General features: G+C 42.8%; 1 protein-coding gene across 2 annotated transcripts in view; it reads right to left on the bottom strand.

The window, feature by feature from the left end:
* LOC115515011 (synuclein alpha interacting protein) overlaps positions 1-21,084 on the bottom strand; it is a 160,859-nt gene that overhangs the window by 36,153 nt on the left and 103,622 nt on the right. For both annotated transcript variants that reach the window (XM_030317119.1, XM_030317139.1), the window contains exons 4-5: positions 7,471-8,339; positions 5,181-5,360 (exon numbers count right to left, since the gene is read on the bottom strand). In XM_030317119.1, coding sequence (XP_030172979.1) covers positions 5,181-5,360; positions 7,471-8,339 — 1,049 coding nt within the window. The remainder of the gene's footprint in view (positions 1-5,180; positions 5,361-7,470; positions 8,340-21,084) is intronic.

Below are 21,084 nucleotides of genomic sequence, written 5' to 3'. Positions count from 1 at the left end.
CCTCTATAACACCAGCGAGACGTTCAGCCGCCTTCCCGGTTTGCCCAGGGTGGGGCCTCAGACCAGGAGAAAAGAGCCACCGCGTCATGGAGGGTGGGAAGCGTATTCTAAACATAAGATGCAGGAGGTAATCTGCTCATTATTCATCTACACCCATTTGCATATTGGAATTTCAAGTAGTCAACTCACAACTATTCGCAGGCAGAGACCATTCTTCCCCTGGGGGAACCTAGCAGGGCCAGGTGTGGGCCGAGTAGCTTCCAGGTGCCCCCACTGATCTGTCTCCTCCCTCTACTGCCCTCCTTGCTGCCAGAGGAGGTTGGTCTGTATGGGCCGCCTCCCTTGCCCCCAGATTTGGCTGATGGAGAGTGGTAGTGGGACACCACGAAAAGAGAGGGAGTTTGAGGTCCCGTCTGTTCCTGGCTTCCCCAACCCCTATGGGGTTGCCACTGGCTGCTGAGTCCCTCTACCAGTCAAAGGTCAAAAATCAGCCAGTTCCTTCCTTCAGCCCTGTCTTGCTGGCACCCCCGGCTCTCAGACGGTAACAGTGCTCTGCTCTTAGTCCAGGACACTGCACTTTTCTTCTTGGGCTCCCTATACCCCACCCATCATCCTTTCGTGTATGGATCCTTCATTGCAGATGTTTTTCAAACCGCACGCTTTGAGCAAGCCAACTGTGCCCTACCAGGATGAATCAACACCCAACAAGCCACTGACACCATGCGTTGCATTCCGTTCCTTCTGAATGGACAAAGGAAGGAGAATAGTGGCGAGCATCTGCTAGGCAAGACCGTTCAGAGCAAGCAGCACGTACGCAGAACACGGGAGTATACGGCAACATTTCTGACTTTAACGATTTGAGTCTTGTCTCTTTTTGTCTTAGTCTAACTAAAAGCTTACTCATTTTTGAAAAAATCCTTTCATGGAACTAGAATTGGTTTTGTTGACTTTCTCTGTTGGTTTTTTTCCCCCCCTGTTGTCTGTTGCATTTATTTCTGCTTGAATTTTCAAATTTCTTCTGCTTGCTTTAAATGTAGTTTTCTTTTTTTTTAAGTTTCCTAAGATAGAAGATTAAGCTGTTAGCTTTCTTTTTCTTTCTTTTTTCTTTCTTTCTTTCTTTCTTTTCTTTTCTTTTCTTTTCTCTTTTCTTTTCTTTTCTCTTTTCTTTTCTTTTCTTTTCTTTTCTTTTCTTTTCTTTTCTTTTCTTTTCTTTTCTTTCTCTCTTCCTAAACAATTTTTTTTGAGAGGGGAGAGGGGCGACAGAGGAAGACCAAGGATCTGAAGCAGGCTCCACGACCAGCACAGAGCCCAAAAGGAGCTTGACCTTGTGACTCCAAGATCATGACCTGAGCCTAAATCAAGAGTGGGGTGCTTAACCAACTGAGCCACCCAGGCGCCCCTAAGCTATTACTTTAGACCATTTTCCTTTTCTTTTTTTTAATTCTGGCATTTACAATTATACATTTCATCCTCAGCATTGCTTTCACTACATCCTTAAATGATAATATATTGCATTTGCATTCACCACCAAATATTTTCCAGGGTCTCTTGTAATTTCTTCTTTGATAAGTGATTATTCTGGAGTGATTATTCTGGATATGTGATAATAATTATTCTATTCATTCCAGACACTTGTGAATACCCCAAATTTCCTTCTGTTACTGACTCCTAAACCTCATTTCACTATGGTTAAAAGGGCATACTTTGTATGACTTCAATCTTTCCTAATTTACAGAGACCTGTTCTCTGGCCCAGCATATGGTCTATTCTGGAGAATGTCCCATGTGTACTTGGGAGGGAATGTGTATTCTTCTGTTGTTGGCTAGAATGTTCTGTTAGATGTCTGTTAGGTCTAGTTATTCCACAAGGTGATGTTGAAATAAATGTATTAAGTGACAAAATGCAGCCACAAAGGTGGAAGGAAACATATTGCTACTATGATTTTGAACGCAGCATCACTTGCCGTAAATAGAAATACCAAGAAAACAAACAAACAAAATGTTATTACATTCTGGCAGGAGACTGTTTGCCTTAAGTCTCTGAGACTGGGGTCACTCACTGGATGTTAAAAAGGAGTGCCAGTAGGTTATGTCTCTGAAGTCATTTTTTCACCAGACCAACATGTTGTCTTTGAGATTGATCAGAAAGGACTGAATGAGAAATGAAAAAGAAATTAAGGGTATTTCAGTCCATGTCTGTTTAGTTCCTAAAATAATGTATCGTGTTGGCCCTATTTGAGAAACACACTGCTCTCACCTTATAGAAATCTTTCTTTCCAGTGATTTTTGCCAAACTGTTCCCAAAGGGGACTCAGTAATGCGCTGAACTGCCACAGTATTTAGTGCTGGGTTCCCCAGAAAACCCTCAATAAATTCTGCATGTAACTGGTAAGAATTTATTACGTTCCATCTAAGGAGTTTAAGTGGAGGGGAGAGGAGTTCTTAAGCCTTCAAAGCCGCTTTCCTCAGGTAATCTTTTTATGTGATATCCTATCTCTGACTTTGCTTCCTGTCAGCCCAGTCATATTATCTCATCAACTTTGGCCATTTGTACCGAGTTTGTTCTCTTTAATAACAGCAGGGCTCTCAGACCTATGTTTAATGAGCTGAAACACCATCGGCTGGTCACTGGTGTTCAAAACAAGGTCCTAAAACAAAAGAATGATGACTTCTTAGAACTCCCTCAACTTCACCAACGTCTGTCAAATTACACTGAATGGACTGAGGCAGGATTTGTGTCGGGACCAATTTCCAAAGGGGGTGGCACTCACAAAATATCTGTATTTACTGCTTTTGTGAATTCTAGATTAAAGGAAGAAATAGAAGATTTCCCTTTCTCATATCATTGCCTGGGAGTAAAAATATGAAAAGTCTGAGACCCCAAATAAGAGCTTTCAAGTTTTATGGGTTTGATATGTGTTCTTCATTAAAATAAAAAAACAAAATGCACTACAGTTTTATTCTTATTCTTACTCTTACCCTTACCCTTACTCTTATTCTTCTTATTCAGTAATCTCTACACCCAACATGGGGCTTGAACTCACAACTCCAAGATCAAGAGTTGCACACTCTTCCAACTGAGCCAGCCAGATGTCCCAAAATGCCCTGCAGCTTAAGTTCCATGCCGATTATATGACAGCAGTGTGTTGACTGAAGCAGTTTATTAAGAATGGACTAACAATATGGTAACCATAGAAAGAGTTTATACCCAGGTGGCTGAAATGCCACCAAGTTTCTTCTGTACTGTCCTACTCTGAAGACTCTTAATCTGTGAAAACAAGCATGAAGGGATATAAACAAAGAAAAAAAACCTTTCTCTTCCAACTATGTAGCTAAGATATACTCCATAATCTAACATTAGTTAGAAAAACTAATAAGACCTGTATTTTATAAACACTAAAACAGCAAGGCAAATGTCAATATTTATTGGCCATGCAACAATAATTTATTCATCACTGACTCCTGTCCATTGATGACCAGACCCAACCCCTGCCTTCCCGCAGGACTCGGATCTAGGACTAGATCCTGAATTCGCCACCCCACACTTGAATTGCTGGTAACTTACCTGCCGTATCTATCTGGCTATCAGCTCCTTAAGAAAAGGGACTACGTCTCATTCAAATCTGAATTGCCTTCATCTAACATAGTACCTACTGGACTCGGTACACATTGTCGAACTCAACTATGATGCACCCTGACTTCGCATCTAATTTCTCTTTCTTCATGATGGCTGCCTTCAGTTCCGCTCTTAATGTGGCATGGCAACATTCACTAAAGGAAAGCGATATCTACCAAGGTCATAGATTTCTTATTTTATAAAAAAAAAATATTATTTTCTATAGCATCTTTGCAATAGTACATTATCATTGAGTAAAATTAAATAAAACAGAAAGCAACTTGTAATACGTAAAACTTTACCACATGGTAAATAAATTAACGATGCAAAATTCAGATTTGCTTAAAAGATATGTGAGGGGCAGGCCAGCAACCACTTGTTTTTCAAATGTAACATGTTCTTCGGTGAATTCACAGATTTCTTTAACTAGCAAGTTCCCCTAGTAAATTTCAAAAGTAATTCCATTTCTAAAAATTATGATCATTCAGCTTTTAGAAGACATAACTAGCAAAACACATATGTAGAAGCACAGGCTGTATTACATTTCCCTGAACTTCACTTCTGGCTTCTTCATAAATATGACTGAATTCTACATTTATTTGCCAAAGATCTTAAAAGTAATTTTAGTTTAATAGCTAACCTTCTAGCGATGTGTTATATTTTACAGAGGCACTCACTTGCAGTGCTATAAAAGACCATGTTTCCCTGACTCACAATTTCTAGGTTTTAACTCTTTCCCCGTCGGCATTAATTTGTATAGATTTTGACAGACAGCATACTGTGCTCCACCAAGAGCTAGACTCAAACTCGGCACTGACCCTCTAAACAACTTTGGGTCCTGAAGACATTTAAACTTCAGATGTGATCCATTAGAAGCCTGCTTTATGATCTGAAATACTCCTGAGAGCTATCATTCCTTAAAATACATCTTTTCCTCATTTGTTTCGCTCATTATATTCACATTAGGAAAAAAATGAAACCGTCTCAGATAAATCCAGGTGTGGTTAAGAATCTGAATTGCAGTCACCAGCAGTAACAAAAGTTCTGAGAACTGCAATAGATCATTTTACTTCCTCTTTATTAGCTGACTCGAAGCTTACCCTCATTGCACAATAAACTGGAATGTAGTCTCCAAATCTCAAAGCAGTTAGTAACTGAAATGATTACTATCTTAAATGTCATATGCTCATTTGCCGTTTACTAGGTATACTGTGCTCCCCCCTCCCCACCCTACACTCATTTGTCTGACTTAGCTCACTAGGAATCTTAAAACAACAATCAGGGGCAGCGGGGTGGTTCAGTCAGTTAAGTGTCTGACTCTTGATTTTGGCTCGGGTCATGGGTCATGATCTCGCGGTGTGTGGGTTCAAGCCCCATGTCCGGCTTTGCACTGACAGCGTGCAGCCTGCTTGGGATTCTGTCTCCTTCTCTCTCTGCCCCCATCCCCCACTTGCTCTTTGTATCTTTCTCAAAAATAAATGAAAATAAGACCTAAAAAAAAAAAAAACCCAAAAACCTCAACAACCCGACTTTTAGCGGTGGAGGGTGCAGCCCCAACCGATCACCTTGATGGCCAAGCCTGCTGGAGTCAATCTCTCCGCATTCCGCTCACTGAGGCAGTCTTCTCCCATCAGAGACGTGAGGTGCTGCAGACATTCCGCGTGTCCCTGCGATGCGGCCACGTGTAAGAGATTGTTGCCAGTCTCGTCGTGAATTTTGTCTAGGTTGTCAGCAGCTAGGTGGGGCTGTACAAAGAGTTAAGATTAGAACACTTAAGTCAATAATCAGAACGAGATGCTGTGGGGGTTCTGCTGTGGGCACTGGTAAGAAGAGATGATCTTCCAGAAGCTCTGGTGCCAATCCTGGGCATGTAGTAAGTCAAAATTCCTTACCATCAATTCTGATGATTGCCCATTACAGAGTTTGCTCTGCTACCCTTGAGAACATGAATTCTCAAGAGACTTATCTTCATGGGAGACATGGAGACTGGGATAGGTCAACAAGACTGCGGAGACTCCGAGCTGGCTTTCTAAACAACTGCAATGATATTTATGGTAATTGGCAAATTCCCTCTCTGTCTACTCCACTCGACTGCTAAGTGCTGACAGCCAGACTGTGTTTTATTCTCTGTTGTAGGTTTGTTGAATGAAGGAACTACTTCTCTCAAGCATCTCGTCTGCCTTGAACTACAGAGAATTGGCTTTCATTGCAACCTCATGATGGCTGCCATGACTAGCGCCACCACCGGGTTCTTCTAGACACTTTCACCCAGACAGACTCCTGGACGCTACCTGGACTTTGATTTTTCTCACCTGTAGTGAAGCTCAGTTCCCTGTGTTAGTTCCATGGTTGACAGAGACTGTTGGGTGAACTGAGAGGTATTATCACTCGGGAAACATGAAAACATGGGATGGACAAAAGGAAGAAATGAACCAGAAAGAAAAAGAGAGAAAGAGCCAGGAGAAATGGAAAACGTATTTTCAGCAGGAAAACATTTTTTTATTACTTTATTTGGTAAAACCATTCAATCCTATTATCCTATAACAGTGAGATTTGGGATAATGGACCAAGCACATTGTACTTATCTCTGTATGGCTTTACCCTAAGTGGAATCGCACTGCCAAGATATGATGATTTTCTTGAGTGAGACTTTAATTAACATCATGGTATCATCCCAGGCTTGCTACTGTTTGATCCAAGTCTGGAAGCCAGAAAAGAACAATGCAGGCAGATGGGGTGTGGTTTCGGCTGAGCTCTCTCTGAGCCTAGGCAGAACAGGCTTTTCTTTTGTTTTTTTTAATTTTTTTTTTCAACGTTTATTTATTTTTGGGACAGAGAGAGACAGAGCATGAACGGGGGAGGGGCAGAGAGAGAGGGAGACACAGAATCGGAAACAGGCTCCAGGCTCCGAGCCATCAGCCCAGAGCCTGACACGGGGCTCGAACTCACGGACCATGAGATCGTGACCTGGCTGAAGTCGGACGCTTAACCGACTGCGCCACCCAGGCGCCCCAGAACAGGCTTTTCTTACACATCATGTTAACTCTGTGAGTACAGTCTTTGGAAAAGCTTCTTTGCACTCCCTAGACATGCAGAGCTGGACTGAGTAAAAGCCCCATGTAGGTCAGAGGCCAACCAAGCTCTAGGGTAAGCTCTATCTGCAAACGTTCTTAAACTTTCTGGTCCAACTTTTCTGAATAATGATGAAGATAAAACAGAAGACCCTCTGTTCATGGATCTGGCAGGTCCGCCATCAACAAGGAACACACACATCCCCACGAGTGAGTGGGAACATTAGGGACCATTTGAAAAGGGAAAACAAAGACATAAAGAGTCATGTTAAAGCAAGTGCTGGACTTGTGTTTTTGTTTTATTTTTTTTTATTATTTTTTTCACATTTATTTATTTTTGATAGAGAGAGACAGAGCACAAGTGGAGGAGGAGCAGAGAGAGAAAGAGAAGCAGAATCGGAAGCAGGCTCCAGGCTCCGAGCTCTCAGCACAGAGCCCGACGTGGGGCTCGAACTCACTAACCATGAGATCATGACCTGAGCCAAAGTCGGACGCTTAACCGATTGAGCCACCCAGGTGCCCCTAGACTTGTGTTGTTTTAGATTATGTGTCCCATTTCAGTCAAAGTCCTGCAAAGTTAAAGGGGAATAACACTCCCTCTATAGCTGTTTATTTTCCCTGGTACTAATCTAAAGTTGGATTTTAAACTTCAAAAGGCACATCATCAAACTAAAGCTACGAGTAAAGATTAAGGCAGGATGGGAACAAACACTCGTCATTCTGTTACTCATGAAGGAGTTGGTAAAACTGGAGTCTCTAGATTACCGAATTAGATCATACTCACCAGGAGAGATATCTGTCCTTCTTTAACGATGTTCAAGATGCTTTTCCCTTTTTTCAGATACTCACTCCTTTCTTCTGGGCCTTGGGAGCTGGTCCAGCTCACACCCCCGATCTGCTCTTCCACTTTGGGTTCTGTTGCGGAGGACTGTGGATGGAAGTCCCTGAGCTGGCAGTCTGGCATTGCCTTCTCGCGCTTTCGACTATGAGGATCACTAAAGGCCTTGTTTAGGAAGTCCTTGCTCTGGTTTTCAGGCTCGTATGCGGAGCCACACTTAACCAAAGGCGGTGAGCTCTCAGATTCTTCAGCAGAGAGCTTTTGCTGGTCGCGGATGATGGATGACGCTTTTCTCAAGTGAGGGCTTTTCACGGGAGAAAGAACACAGAATGGTGTCAGGGTGGACGGTGAGCTCTCGGCACTTCCGGGAGAACAGGCTTTGCCAGAAAGGCCATTGATGGTTGTGCACAAACCCAAAATTCTCTTATCTGAAGTCACCTTGGTAAAAGGGGCAAGCTGTTGACTGGATTTAATGTAAGGCACATCCAGAATCTCATCCATGTCAAGGTCATAATGCTCCAGTTCACCCAGCAAGGTGCTGGGCTCGGTGCTCTTACTTTGGGGGCCACTGTCTCCATCTCCAGGGCTGAGCTCCTCAGGTGGGGGGCCTGGCTCTGAATCACTCCCTTTCTGGCACTCCACCTTCTGGTTCTTTTGGTCATCACTTTCATTGTTGTCCAGAGTCTCTGGCTGGTGTTTCAGTGGGGAAACTCGCTTCACGGGACGGAACTTACTATACACGTCAGCGATGCCTGTGGGCTTCTGCGTGTTTGTGATGAGAGCCGACACACTGCAATTCCAGCTCGAACTAGAAACTGTTTTGAAATATATAAAAGAGGAGAGCATTACATTGAAACACTGAAGGTATCTTGGCCATGAGGCCAGACATGGACCACTCAGGTTATGTTCAAAGAAAGCCCCTAAGGGGACACCTGTAGGGAGAAGGCAAATCAAACACAAGATATCCCAAAACAAACGGTTCATACTTACCACTAGAAAACAGTGAGTGATAAAAGTGATGGCATATTGGCTCAAAATGAACTCAAGTAGGAAGCATGGGAAAAGGAGACAGCCAAAACAACAAACAAACCCCGACAGATTTTTAGGTTCATTCCCTGGATGGCTATACCTCTTTGGAAGTATTATGAGACTTGTCACCACCTGGAGAAGCAGAATTGGAGATAGGATCCTCTATGTTAAATAAACTTCCAAACTAGTTTAGGGAGACAAGGGATGAACGTACACACATGCGTATATGTGCGTGCACACACACATGCACATCCTTAAAGCTTAAGAAGTCTCATATAAAGAAGGGGTAAGTTATTTAATATTGGGCAAACTCAAACTGTGACCTACTGGGTGATTTTCTCCCACAGATGAGTATCCCAACGAACCGTCGCTCGGGGAATTTCACCATGCTTTCTGGCATATGCACACAGCAACATAACGTATTTGTACTTTATAACGGAACACGCGGGAAGATTCAAAGCTGCCCTCCATTGTTGGCAAAGCTGGGAAGAACCAGGAGGAGAGGAAGTTACAAAGGGAGAGTGAGATGTGCAGGTTAGTGGTTGTTGTTTTTTCCTTCTCATTTCTCTGCGAAGCTCAGATAAAAAGTGCATGGTTTGTCTTTGAGGGAGGGTCTGGTTGAGATGGAGCGTCCAGTGAAAAAGCAATGTGTCTGGACGTTGAAGATAAGAACACCATCTCTCCCAGTCAGCCTCATGAAAGGCAACCCCGTGCCTTCTCGTGGTGCAGGGTGACAGGACACCAGTCTCCTCCATTGTGATGATCCTGCCTCCTCTCTGGGACACTCCCCTGACTAGACCGATGACCCAGCTCTTGGAAACTTGTAGGTCACTGATTTATGGACCCCTCCTCCTCCTCTTCCATTACATTTACACCATCCCCCTTGGAAGGGGGTAGGTTTCAGGACATGCCTTCCAACTAGGAGCTCTCTCTCTCCTCTTCTGGAACAATTGGTGGGAAGTATTTAATCCCAAAGCATGTGCTTGTGTCTGTTCTTTGCTACTGGGCACAACCAAAGAATTAAAGAGGTGGGGTGTATTCAGGTCTGTAACCTCTATGACAGTCCCCAGCTCCCACTAAATCTTGGGTGAAAGTGGCATACAAGTCATTAAAAGCTCCCCAAATTTAGATCGCTGGTCATTCTTGTTCTTACTGGGATATATCTAAAAGGATTCAGAGAAGTTCTGGAAGTAAGTTAAGGAGGTGAGAGAAAGTGTTCTGAGCCTGAATGCGATGTAACTGTTGGTGGATGGTTCTTTCCTCCAAAAGAGACCATAATTTCGCACAGGTTTTCAGAAGGTCTGCACTAAGCGGAATTATGGCTCTGAGACTTTTAACGTCTAAGAAGAGAACATTATGAGCTGTGGCGACAAGCCTGGATTCTGTCCAGTAAGGGACAGGTATTAACGAGGAATGGTCCAGGAGGGAAGGGAGGTATCTAGATGCTGTTAAGCTGCAGCACCTCTTCTTTTTCGCTGGCTCTGCTTCTAAGCTGTACCCAGTACTTGGCACAGAGAAAAGAATTAACAAACGCGAGTATTTGAATTTGAATCTCACTTTGCGCAACGCATTAAATCTCCTTCGAAGTGCCCAAAGCGCATCCTTCTCAGGGATTTACAGCTTAATATCACAGGGGATGAAAGCCCCGTTAATAAACTCAGAGGAGTGATAATCACCAATAAGAGTTGGATCTTCTAAAGTTATTTATGAAAAGTAAATATGCAAAGGCAAAGCCTAATTCCAGTTGGTCCATTATATATTTGAAAGGTTTCCTATCCTTTACAGGTCCATTTTTCCCTAAAAATGTGAAGCTATGAAAAATTGTCTGCCAGAAACTTCCGCCAAGCTTTTCTCTCTTCCTTTCAAGAACACATGGTTACTTCTTTAAAATAGCAGAGAGATAGCAGACACAGAATTTACAATGTGTAAATATGCCTTTAATTTTATCCACTATTTTTTCTAAAAAGCTTAAAATACGGTGGTGTGTGTGCGCATGCGCACGTGTGTGTGTATCCCTTAACATTTCAGGAATACATACTAATTGTTAGGCATGGTATTTGCTAATATTTTGCCAATTACCTTGATTCCTTTGAAACTTCTTGAAAATGTGCATCTCAGGATGTGATAAAAACCTTTAAAGTCACATAACTTAGTGGACCAATACAACGAGTGCATTGTGCCAATACATTTATGTATTGTATAAGGTCGTGGGTTCAAAGGGCTACTCTTTTATGTTGGCTTTATTTACATGTGAAATTTTTTCCAAGTGATACAGGGAAATGGATACCATATGTTTCCCAGCTGTTTTGTAGTGACAGGAGCCATTAAGAATGCTCTATGGAAATGAATTCTGTCTGAGTCTTATAAAAACACTTCTTTCCACAGAAGGGTCTAGAAACTGAAGAAGAGGCATCAACATTAGGCTTGTTGTCCTTCCTCTTATTTAAACGTATGACTCTTTTTTAGGCTGGGAGGGTGAACTCTATGCTTTCTAGTCTGGGTCTTGATGACCAGGAAAAAAAAAAATCCCAGTTACATAAAACTGATTGTTTTAGAGACTCTCATGAGACGGCTCTAATTTATTACTATATATACTCATCTGAGGAAGAAGGGAAATTTTATTCTATACATAAAACAAAACTTTATATTGTTTCTCCTAAGCTGGGAAAATGAGCATTTTAAGCACAACATAAGAAAAAGGAATACTTATGATTGAAAAGATTTTAACTTACAGTTCTGTAAGTCTACTCCAAATTTCATTTATACTATTGTTCTACCCCAACACCATAATCAATTTCTTTTTCTTTTTTTTTTTAATTTTTTAAATGTTTTATTTATTTTTGAGGCAGAGAGAGACAGAGCGTGAGCAGGGGAGGGGCAGAGAGAGAGAGCGAGACACAGAATCCAAAGCAGGCTCCAGGCTCTGAGCTGTCAGCACAGAGCCTGACGCGGGGCCTGAACTCACAAACCGTGAGATCATGACCTGAGCCAAAGTCGGATGCTTAACCAACTGAGCCACCCAGGTGCCCCCATAATCAATTTCTTAAAACACATGGAAATAAAGTTCAGACTAACTATAGTTACTAGCAAGATTTTGAGGCTAAATAGGTTTTCTGGAAATCATGAATAAAGCCTTCGTACGTTAAGCTTTAAATCCCTGAAAATTTTTTCTCTTATCTTATTAGATCTTTACAAGCTCTATGAGAACAGGGTCTGTGTCTAATTTATCTCTCTCTGGCTCAAAGTTCTCAGCAAACTGCTTTATAGAACTAGGTTCTTAATGACTTCTTGGTTGGATGGATTCATTTTGAACATCTTACGAAAGTAAACATGTCTAATACACCTTAAACCTGTCTACCTGATTATGTCACCAATTTTCTAAAATGGTTGGTAGGTAAGTGCAAATGTTTTTGACGCTGATTTATAGACCAGTATAGATCTCTTCCAATCTAACTGGCAGTGGGGATGTCCCTGAGCTCCAGCAAGGTGGCCTCCAATTGCCTGACATCCACACGTTGCCATTTCTGCCACAAGCATTTAATGTGAGCCTAGGATAGGTGCATACTCGTCACAGGTAGATGTTCCAAAGCTGAGGTCTTACCCCTCTCCTTCCTTACTTGCTCCCTCCCTTTCTCCTCATCGGGCACACACACTCTACCGCGTAGTCTTTGTAAACCTGGCCTGGGTCACATGACCACTCATGCAGTCTCTCAAGCCATCCATCTGCAAAGCACCGCTGGCTTTTCACTTCCCTTGACCTGTGGGTCTCATCCCTACAGGCACCAAATCTGGCTGTGGCCTGATCCCAAATTTCTCTCAAGTCTGGTCCCTCTTGTCCATCCTGTTACACTGACTAGTCCACGCTGGGACCCTTGCCCTGCAAAGTTCTAGCTACTTCTCTGGTCTCCCTTTGTAGTCCTGAGTTATCCCTTTCATATAGGTGTGATTTTGTCACTTCTTAGCTCAAAATCCTCAGACGGCCCTGTATTGCCTATGACATTTCCCCCTATGTCACAGGCATATCCTTGTAGTATCTAAGATGGCACAGAGGAACCATGATGAATACTCCTGACTTAGAAAATAAGGAAGCTTTAGGGTGTCTGGGTGGCTCAGTCGGTTAAGTGTCCGACTTCAGCTCAGGTCGTGATCTCACGGTTTGTGGGTTCGAGGCCCACGATGGGCTCTGTGCTGACAGCTCAGAGCCTGGAACCTGCTTCGGATCCTGCGTCTCCCTCTCTCTTTGCTCTTCTCTGCTCATGCTCTCTCTCTCTCTCAAAAATAAATAAACATTTAAAAATTAAAAAGGAAAGTAAGGAAGCTTTATGCCATTCAACTGCTTTTTTTCCTCCTAATTAATTTAAGAAATCTCAGTTTGGTGCTACAATGAATTTAACTCCTCTCCAAAACTTATCATCTCCCTTAAAAATGAGGAGACAGCAGGTCTCAGGCTCGGAGACTTTCACAAGCAAAGACTTAACAGGAACGTTTTATTTTCGTCACATTCATTTTAATGATGACCTTTAATTTATTGCAATTGACGTTGATTTTTCTTGTTTTTTTTAATGTTTATTTATTTTGAGAGAGAGCACGTGCACACATGAATGAGTGGGGGAGAGGCAGAGAAAGGAGAGAGAATCTCAAGCAGGCTCTGCACTGTCAGTTTGCTATGTGGGGCTAGATCTCATGAACTGCAAGATCATGACCTGAGCTAAAATCAAGAGTCAGACGCTTAACCGAGGTTAACCTGGTTAACGCTTAACCTGAGCCACCCAGGTGCCTGACGCTGGTTTTCTATTTACAATACTGATGTGAAGTTTCTTTTGAAAACAGGTGTGTTTCAAAGTAAGGCATTTTAGGAAACTGTAAGATAGATAATAGTATGAGTAGTATAAAGGTAGAGCAAAAATAACATAAGACAACTTTGGATATGACACATATGGTGGAATTAACACTTAAATTACTAAAGTTTGGGAAACTGAATTCCTTAGCATAGGATGCAGCAGTTTTATGCAGACATGACGTCAGAGACTTTGTGGGTTTGGTTCCAGACCACTACAATAAAGGGAATATTTCAATAAAGCTAATCAAGTGAATCTTTTGGTTCCCCAGTGCATATAATAGTTACATCCACACTATACTGTAGTCTATTAATTGTGTAACTGCATTATGCCCAAAAAACAGTATATAGACCTTAACTAAAAATACTTTATTGCTGCAAAGCGCCAGTTACCATCTTTTTGCTAGAGGAGGCTCTTGCTTTGATGTTGATGGCTGTTGACTGATCAGACTGGGGGAAGCTCTGGCACTCTTTTAAAGTAAGACCACAATGAAGTTTGTCACATTGATAGATTCACTAATGGCTTCTCTGTAGCACGTGATGCCGTTTGAAACCATTTGCAGAACGGCCGAATTTCTCTCACAATTGGACACAATCCTCTCAAAGCCTACCACTGTTTGATCAACTAAGCGCAAGTCATGTTCTAGTTCCTTTGTTGTAACTGAATAATCTTCACGGCATCTCCCCCAGGAGTACATTCAATCTCAAGAAACCACTTTCTCTGCTCCTCCATCCATTCAAGCTTTATCATGAGATTTGCAGCAATTTAGTCCCATCTTTAGGCTCCACTTCTAATGCTAATTCCCTTGCTGTTTCCACCATATCTGCAGTGACTTCGTCCACTGAAGTCTAGAAACCCTGACAGTCATCCATGAGGGTGGAAATCAATGTCTTCAAACTCCTGTAAATGTTGATATTTTGACCGGCTCCCATGAACCACATATGTTCTTAATGGTGTCGAGGCTGGTGAATCCTTTCCAGGAGGTTTTCAATTTACGTCACCCAGAGCCATCAAAAGAATCACTATCTATCACAGCTATTGCCTTACAAAATATATTTTTTCAATAACAAGACTTGAAAGTTGAAATGACTCCTTGATCCACAGGCCGCAGAAGGAATGTTGTATTAGCAGGCAAGAAAGCAACATTCAGGTCATTGTACTCCTCCATCAGAGCTCTTACATGACCAGGTACATTGTCCACGAGCAGTCATATTTTCAAAGAAATCTTTTTTTCTGAGCAGTAGGTCTCAGCAGTGGGCTTATAATATTCAGTAACTCATTCTGTAAACAGATGTGCTGTTATTCAGGTTGTGTTGTTTCATTTGCAGAGCACAAGGTGGGTAGATGTAGCAGAATTCTTAAGAGCCCTAGGGTTTTCAGAATGGCAAATGAGCAGTGGCTTCAACTTAAAGTTACCAGCTATGTTAGCCCCTAATAAAAGAGTCACCTGTCCCTTCAAGCCAGGCACTGACTTCTTTTTAGCTATGAAAAGTCCTAGATGACCTCTTCTTCCCCTAGAGGGCTGTTTCATCTACACTGAAAATCTGTTGCTTAGTGTAGCCGCCTTCGTGAATGATCCCAGCTAGATCTTCTGGATAACTTGTTACAGCCTCTACCTAAGCATGTGCCTTCCCCCCTTGCACTTCTATGGGACAGAAAGCTTCTTGCCTTAAACTTCATGCACCAATGTCTGCCAGCTTCAAACTTTTCTTCTGCAGTTTCCTCACCTCTCCTGGCCCTCACATATTGAAGAGAGTTAGAGCCTTGCTCCGGATGAGGCTTTGGCTTAAGGAGATGTTCTGAAGGGACCATTAAAACTCTCTCCATATCAGCAATAAGGCTGTGTTGCTTTCGAATCTTTCGTGTGTTCACTGGAGAAGCACTTTATATTTCCTTCAACAATTTGTACTTGCCTTCATGACTGACTGCCTTTTGGTGCAGCAAGAGGCCTAGCTTTTAGCCTATCCTGGCTTTTGATCATGCCTCTCCCAACAAACTTAATCATTTCTAGCTTTTTTATTTTTTATTTACATCCAAGTTAGTTAGCATCTAGTGCAATAATGACTTCAGGAATAGATCCCAGTGATTCATTCCCTGAGTATAACACCAGTGCTCATCCCAACAAGTGTCCTCCTTAAAGCCCATCACCCATTTTCCCTGCCCCCTACCCCCACCCCATCAGTCCTCAGTTTGTTCTCTGTATTTAAGTGTCTCTTATCATTTTGTCCCCCTCCCTGTTTTCATATTATTTTTGCTTCCCTCCCCTTTTGTTCATCTGTTTTGTACCTTAAATTCCACAGATGAGTGAAGTCATAATCATTTCTAGCTTTGATTTGAAGTGGAGACATGCAACTCTTCCTTTCATGTGAACACTTTGAGGTCCTTGTAGTATTCTTAATTGGCCAAATTCTGAAACTGGAATGTCTCAGGGAATAGGGAGGCCCAACGACAGGGAGAGAGATGGGAAAATGGCTGGTCGGTGCACCAGTCAGAACATTCACCACATTTATCAATTAGCTTTACCATCTGCTACGGCCATGGAGTGTGGCGCTCCAAAAACAAACGCAAGAGTAACATCAAAGATCATTGATGACAGATAACATAACGAACATAATAAGAATGGAAAAAACTGAAAAACTGTGAGAATTACCAAAATGTGACATGGATATGAATCGAACAAACGCTGTTGGAAAAATGGCCCAGAGAGACGTGCTCGACACAGCACTACCACAGATCTTCAACTTGAAAAACACAATGAAATAGTTGACAAGCTCAATAAAAAGGAAGCACAATAAAAGGAGGTATGCCTATATTTATTTTATTTTTTTAATGTTTATTTTTGAGAGAGAGAGAGAGAGAGAGAGAGAGAGAGAGAGAGAGAGAGAGACCATGAGCAGGGGAGGTGCAGAGAGGGATGGGGACAGAGGATCTGAAGTGGGCTCTGTGCTGACAGCAGAGAGCCTGATGTGGGGCTTGAACTCACGAACCCTGAGATCATGACTTCATGAGCTGAAGTCATCCAGCTAAGCCACCCAGGTGCCTCTGTGTTTATTTTCTAATTTATCTTCTCATCTAAACACTCATCTTCCCACATCACACAATTCCTCCTGCACTGTCATTGCTAAACTCCTTGTTTCTGGATACACCATGTTCCTCCTTCAGTGCTCCTACCTTTGGGCAAGTTCCCCCTCTCCAGCAAAGCCCTCACTGCTTTCTCTGCCTGAGACAAGGCTCATCTGACAAGATTCCCCTCAAGGCTTATGTCCATGGTGCACTTCCTCAGACTCTCACAGGAAACTCTTGCCCCTTGCTTCTCAACACCCTGAGATACACTTGCCCACGCCTGGAGTTGGGTATTTATGAAGCTCTTTTGCAACTACTCACCCATTCATCAGTCTCACCGTCTGCCTCGACAAGTTCCTCTAAGGCACAGATTGCTCATGAGCTTCCTTGTGTTTATAACTGGCCATCTGTCTAGCACAGCATCTCACAGATAATAGGGCTCAGGGGCCTCTCTCTTAGTGAATGAATGAATAAATGGAGGGGGGAGGGAGAAAAGGAAGAAAGGAATATGCCAGACCAAAGGTGCAAAGTACAGTACATAAATCAGAGTCTTGTAACAATGAGTCCATCTCGCCATATTTTGGGAACACCATGATGAACATCCCAAAGGCGGTGTTAGTGATGTATTGAAGATAGACATTTAGAAGATGTGCGGCATATGGAAATCTTTTTATATATTTCCTACAGTAAGTTCCAAGGCCTGATTTCTTCATGTGTAAAATAAAAGGGTTAGACTATATGATTGCTAAGACCGGATCCATCTCTAAATTTCTATGACTATATGGAATGTCTACAAATAACAGGGCTCTCTATTCTAAGTGACTCACTATGAAACACTATAATTCTTCTGGATCCATGTCTTTCAACAGATCCTTACAAATTTATAATTATGAGGCTAAGCTGATTGCTGACACAGAACAACTCTTTGGCTCTTGGGACTGATAAATTAGTATTTTCTTAGGAAGATAATGTACAGTTTGCTATTGCAACAGTGGATTCAATTTTCAAGGCTGAACGTCAATGCTGGCTCCCCAGATGCCCATTTATTTTTCTTCTAAATATGGAGTTATGTGTCCATCTTAGAAAATTGGCTTTGGACATCAAGAGGAGAAAGAAATGGTCAGGATGAAATAGTGTTCCCCTATTATTCACTGTTAAAAGTTAAATTCTATCTTCCATGAAAAACACAATGGTCAGCTTTACTCGTAAGTGCCTTAAAATGTGCCTAACAGTGTGCTTTACATCTATAGCTACCGGAAGCCTGAGGACCTTCACGGACATAGCTGCTAAGTTCTCCAACATTCCACTTCCTTCTATTTTTACACTTAAGGGAGGGACATTTTGAAAGACTGGAGGTGTCAATATTAGAGTCAAGAGTTCCCTTAACCCACAGTAAACTGAAGTCTGCTGTGGGCCTGCTTATTGCCAACACCTGAGGCTCTGTAAGGAGGGGTGACAGGTGACTTATGCCATCTCACAACGAGAGGAAGATGGGGTCTGGAGTCTTGAGGGTGGACAATCTGCTGGGTACTCCTCCCCACACCATCCTCGGAGACTAGACTGTAACCTGATCCAGAACAAGGGTGGCATTAACTCTGGATTTGGAGAAGTGTGTAGGGCCATTTACATTGGGGGGCACACGTGTGAGGAATGCATGTTTCTGAAATGTTCCCATGGAGTTGCTTGTTCATCGCTTTCATTGATGCCGTAAGCCCTTTATTGAGGGTATTGTGAGTCTGAAGGGGAAATACTGAGCATGTCCTTATTATAAAAATATCAACCAAAGATTTATTCACATTAAGACATTAAAATACTATTGGAAAAGATTCACTGATTTGCTTCTAAAGTTCTGACTTCAAGTGGCTGTTGGTATCAGGCAGCTCTTGAAAGGGTCAGTTTCATGTTTCATTATTTCCAGCTCTTCCCAGGACTGTGAAGACTTGCTCCTATAAATTTGTGCCCTATCTCTACCCACCCCTTTGTTCTGTGAAAACTCATTTAATACTCAAGCCCTTACTACACTAGGTAGGAAAGTCGCTTCACCAAAGAGGCACGTTCTATCAGGAAATCACTCAATATTTTGACAAGTTTAAAACTTTGAGCTTCAAAAGTACAGTTTACGTTTCAGAACAGGAGTTGGTAGGTCTGAAGAAAGTATATGGTTTCAGAGTTATTCTGTCATGTAAAAAGTATGCTGACCTTCACTTTGCCATTAGCAAAACCTCGTGAGTGCATTAAGTCTTGCATTCACTCCAGGTCCATCTTCCAGGCTCCTTTCTTTCTTTCCCTCCCTTCCTGTGCTGAATTGGAGAGAGAGACATGCATGTCAAGGGACAGTGGAGAGGCTCACCCAGCAAAGAAGCACTGAAACCAGGGAGAGCTTACTCTGGGTGGTATCTGGAAAGTGTTAGGAAGCTCAGTGTGGTTTTGCAAAGTGCAGACACACACCAGTTTTAACTGAAGGTGGCGATGTTTTACAGTGCTGATCTACAGTCAAAGACAAAGAACACCAGGTTCCTGCGAGCTTTCTTTCCAGAGAAAGAGGAGGCAGATGGAGGAGGGGTGGTGGCTGGAAAATCCGTACTCTACCCCCTACTCCCCAGCCCCAACTGATGACTCCCCAAATGCCCGATTATTTTATTTCTAAAAGTGGAGTTAGGTACTTACGTTAGAAATGTAGCTTTAGATCCAAAAAGAGAAAGAGAAGGGGTTATGTCTTCAGGGCATAAGGGTATTCCCTACTGTTTTCTGGCTAAAAGCGGAATGAATTCTATCTTCCCTGAGAAGCCAAGCGGTGAGTCTGTGAAATCGGGCCCCATTTTGAAAAGGGCACTGTTTAAGGTCTGGAGGGGGTAGGGGAAATGGGAGGAAGTCCCAGTGCTGGCCTGCAGCATACTCTTTCTCTCCACAGCCCGCCTGGTTGGGGAGCGGGGGGTCTGTTCTCAAGAGCTCCCACCTGGGCCACAGGTTTTAGTTCATGGCCCTCGGAACAGACAGGTGGAGCGAAACTAAGCAAAGCACACAATGTTGCTCTTCCCGGGGTAAATGAACGGCAGGGCTACTGCTTTCTGTCTTCTGGCGCAGTTTGCCATGCACTTCACAAGCACTATGGTCAACAATGGGGGAAAAAACAACCCTTATGTGTATTTTAAGAATTTCTCAAAATTATATATTAAAAAAAATTTTTAGGGGTGCCTGGGTGGCTCAGGTCATGATCTCACTTCTCGTGGGACTTCGGCTCAGGTCATGATCTCACCACTACTGGGTTCGAGCCCCGCGTCGGGCTCTGTGCTGACAGCACAGAACCTCCTTGGGATTCTCTTTCTCTCTTCCTCTCTCTCTGCCCATTCTCTGCTCTATCTTGTGCTCTCAAAATAAATAAATAAATAAATAAACAAATAAATAAATAAATAAATAAGTAAACATTTTTTAAAAATGCAGATCCTGATTCAAGAGTCTGAGGTAAGGTCCGAGAGCCTGCCTTTCTATCAAGCTCGTAGGTCATGCTGATGGGTGCTGGTCCTGGCCCTGGGCCACGCTGTGAGACGCCCCAGAAGGGTTGGACTTTTGCAGGTGACACTTGAGTCTCTCTGAGGACCCTTCAACTATGAGACTCTACGATTCTGTGTCTATGACTTGAGTTTCTTTTATGACTTTTTTTTTTTTTTTAGGGGAAGAGTCAGCACAAAGGAGGTATGTGAATAAAGAAGGCTCATTTAAAATTAAAAGTATATAGATTTTAAAAATGCTTATTCATTTTTTGAGAGAGAGACAGCTTGACAGAGCACAAGCGGGGGAGGGGCAGAGAGAGACAGAGAGACCCAGAATCTGAAGCAGGCTTCAGGCTCTGAGCTGGCAACACAGAGCCCGACATGGGGCTCAAACTCATGAACCATGAGATCCTGAACTGAGCTGAAGTCGGACGCTTAACCCAGTGAACTATCTAGGTGCCCCTAAAAATTGTTAATGTTTATTTATTTTTGAGAGAGGGCGTGAGCAGGGGAGGGGCAGACAGAGAGGGAGACAGAGAATCCAAAGCAGACTCTGAGCTGTCAGCACAAAGCCCACTGCAGGGCTCAAACCCACAAACCATGAGATCATGACCTGAGCTGAAGTTGGACTCTCAACCGACTGAGCCACCTAGAAACCCCAAAAGGGCTCATTTTAAATGGGAAGACGGAGCACATTTAGTTTCGGGAGACAAAAAGGATGTTTTCGGCAAGAAGTAGGCAGCTCTCCGAGGTGCCATGAAGCCCTGAAAGTGGTATTCTCCACACCCCTCCCCAACCCCATTGCACATGCTCACACTTGTGCCTTGGATTGGGAAGACGGGACAGGGAAACCTCTCACTCTCCCTTATGACAGGATGGAACTGTGGAGGCCGCACAAGGGACAAGGCACTCTGGAGGATTCTGTATCGCTTCTTCCTTATCTCTTAGTTTCTTCTTTCCCTTCCCGCCTAAAGGATGCTTATCTCCCTACTTCCAAAGTTTCATCCTTCCTTCCCACAGACTTCCATGAACTCACTTCTACCAAGATTTCTTTATCAATGTAGAGGGTGGGGGATACGTTTCTTAGAGTTCAATAAAAAATAAACCAAAACACGAGAGAGGAGACCCCTTCCCCGAAG

This window comes from Lynx canadensis, chromosome A1, assembly GCF_007474595.2.
Source record: "Lynx canadensis isolate LIC74 chromosome A1, mLynCan4.pri.v2, whole genome shotgun sequence".
In the NCBI taxonomy this organism is placed as follows: Eukaryota; Metazoa; Chordata; class Mammalia; order Carnivora; family Felidae; genus Lynx; species Lynx canadensis.
Note: the sequence above shows the minus strand (reverse complement) of the source record. Positions and strands in the feature narration are given on the sequence as shown.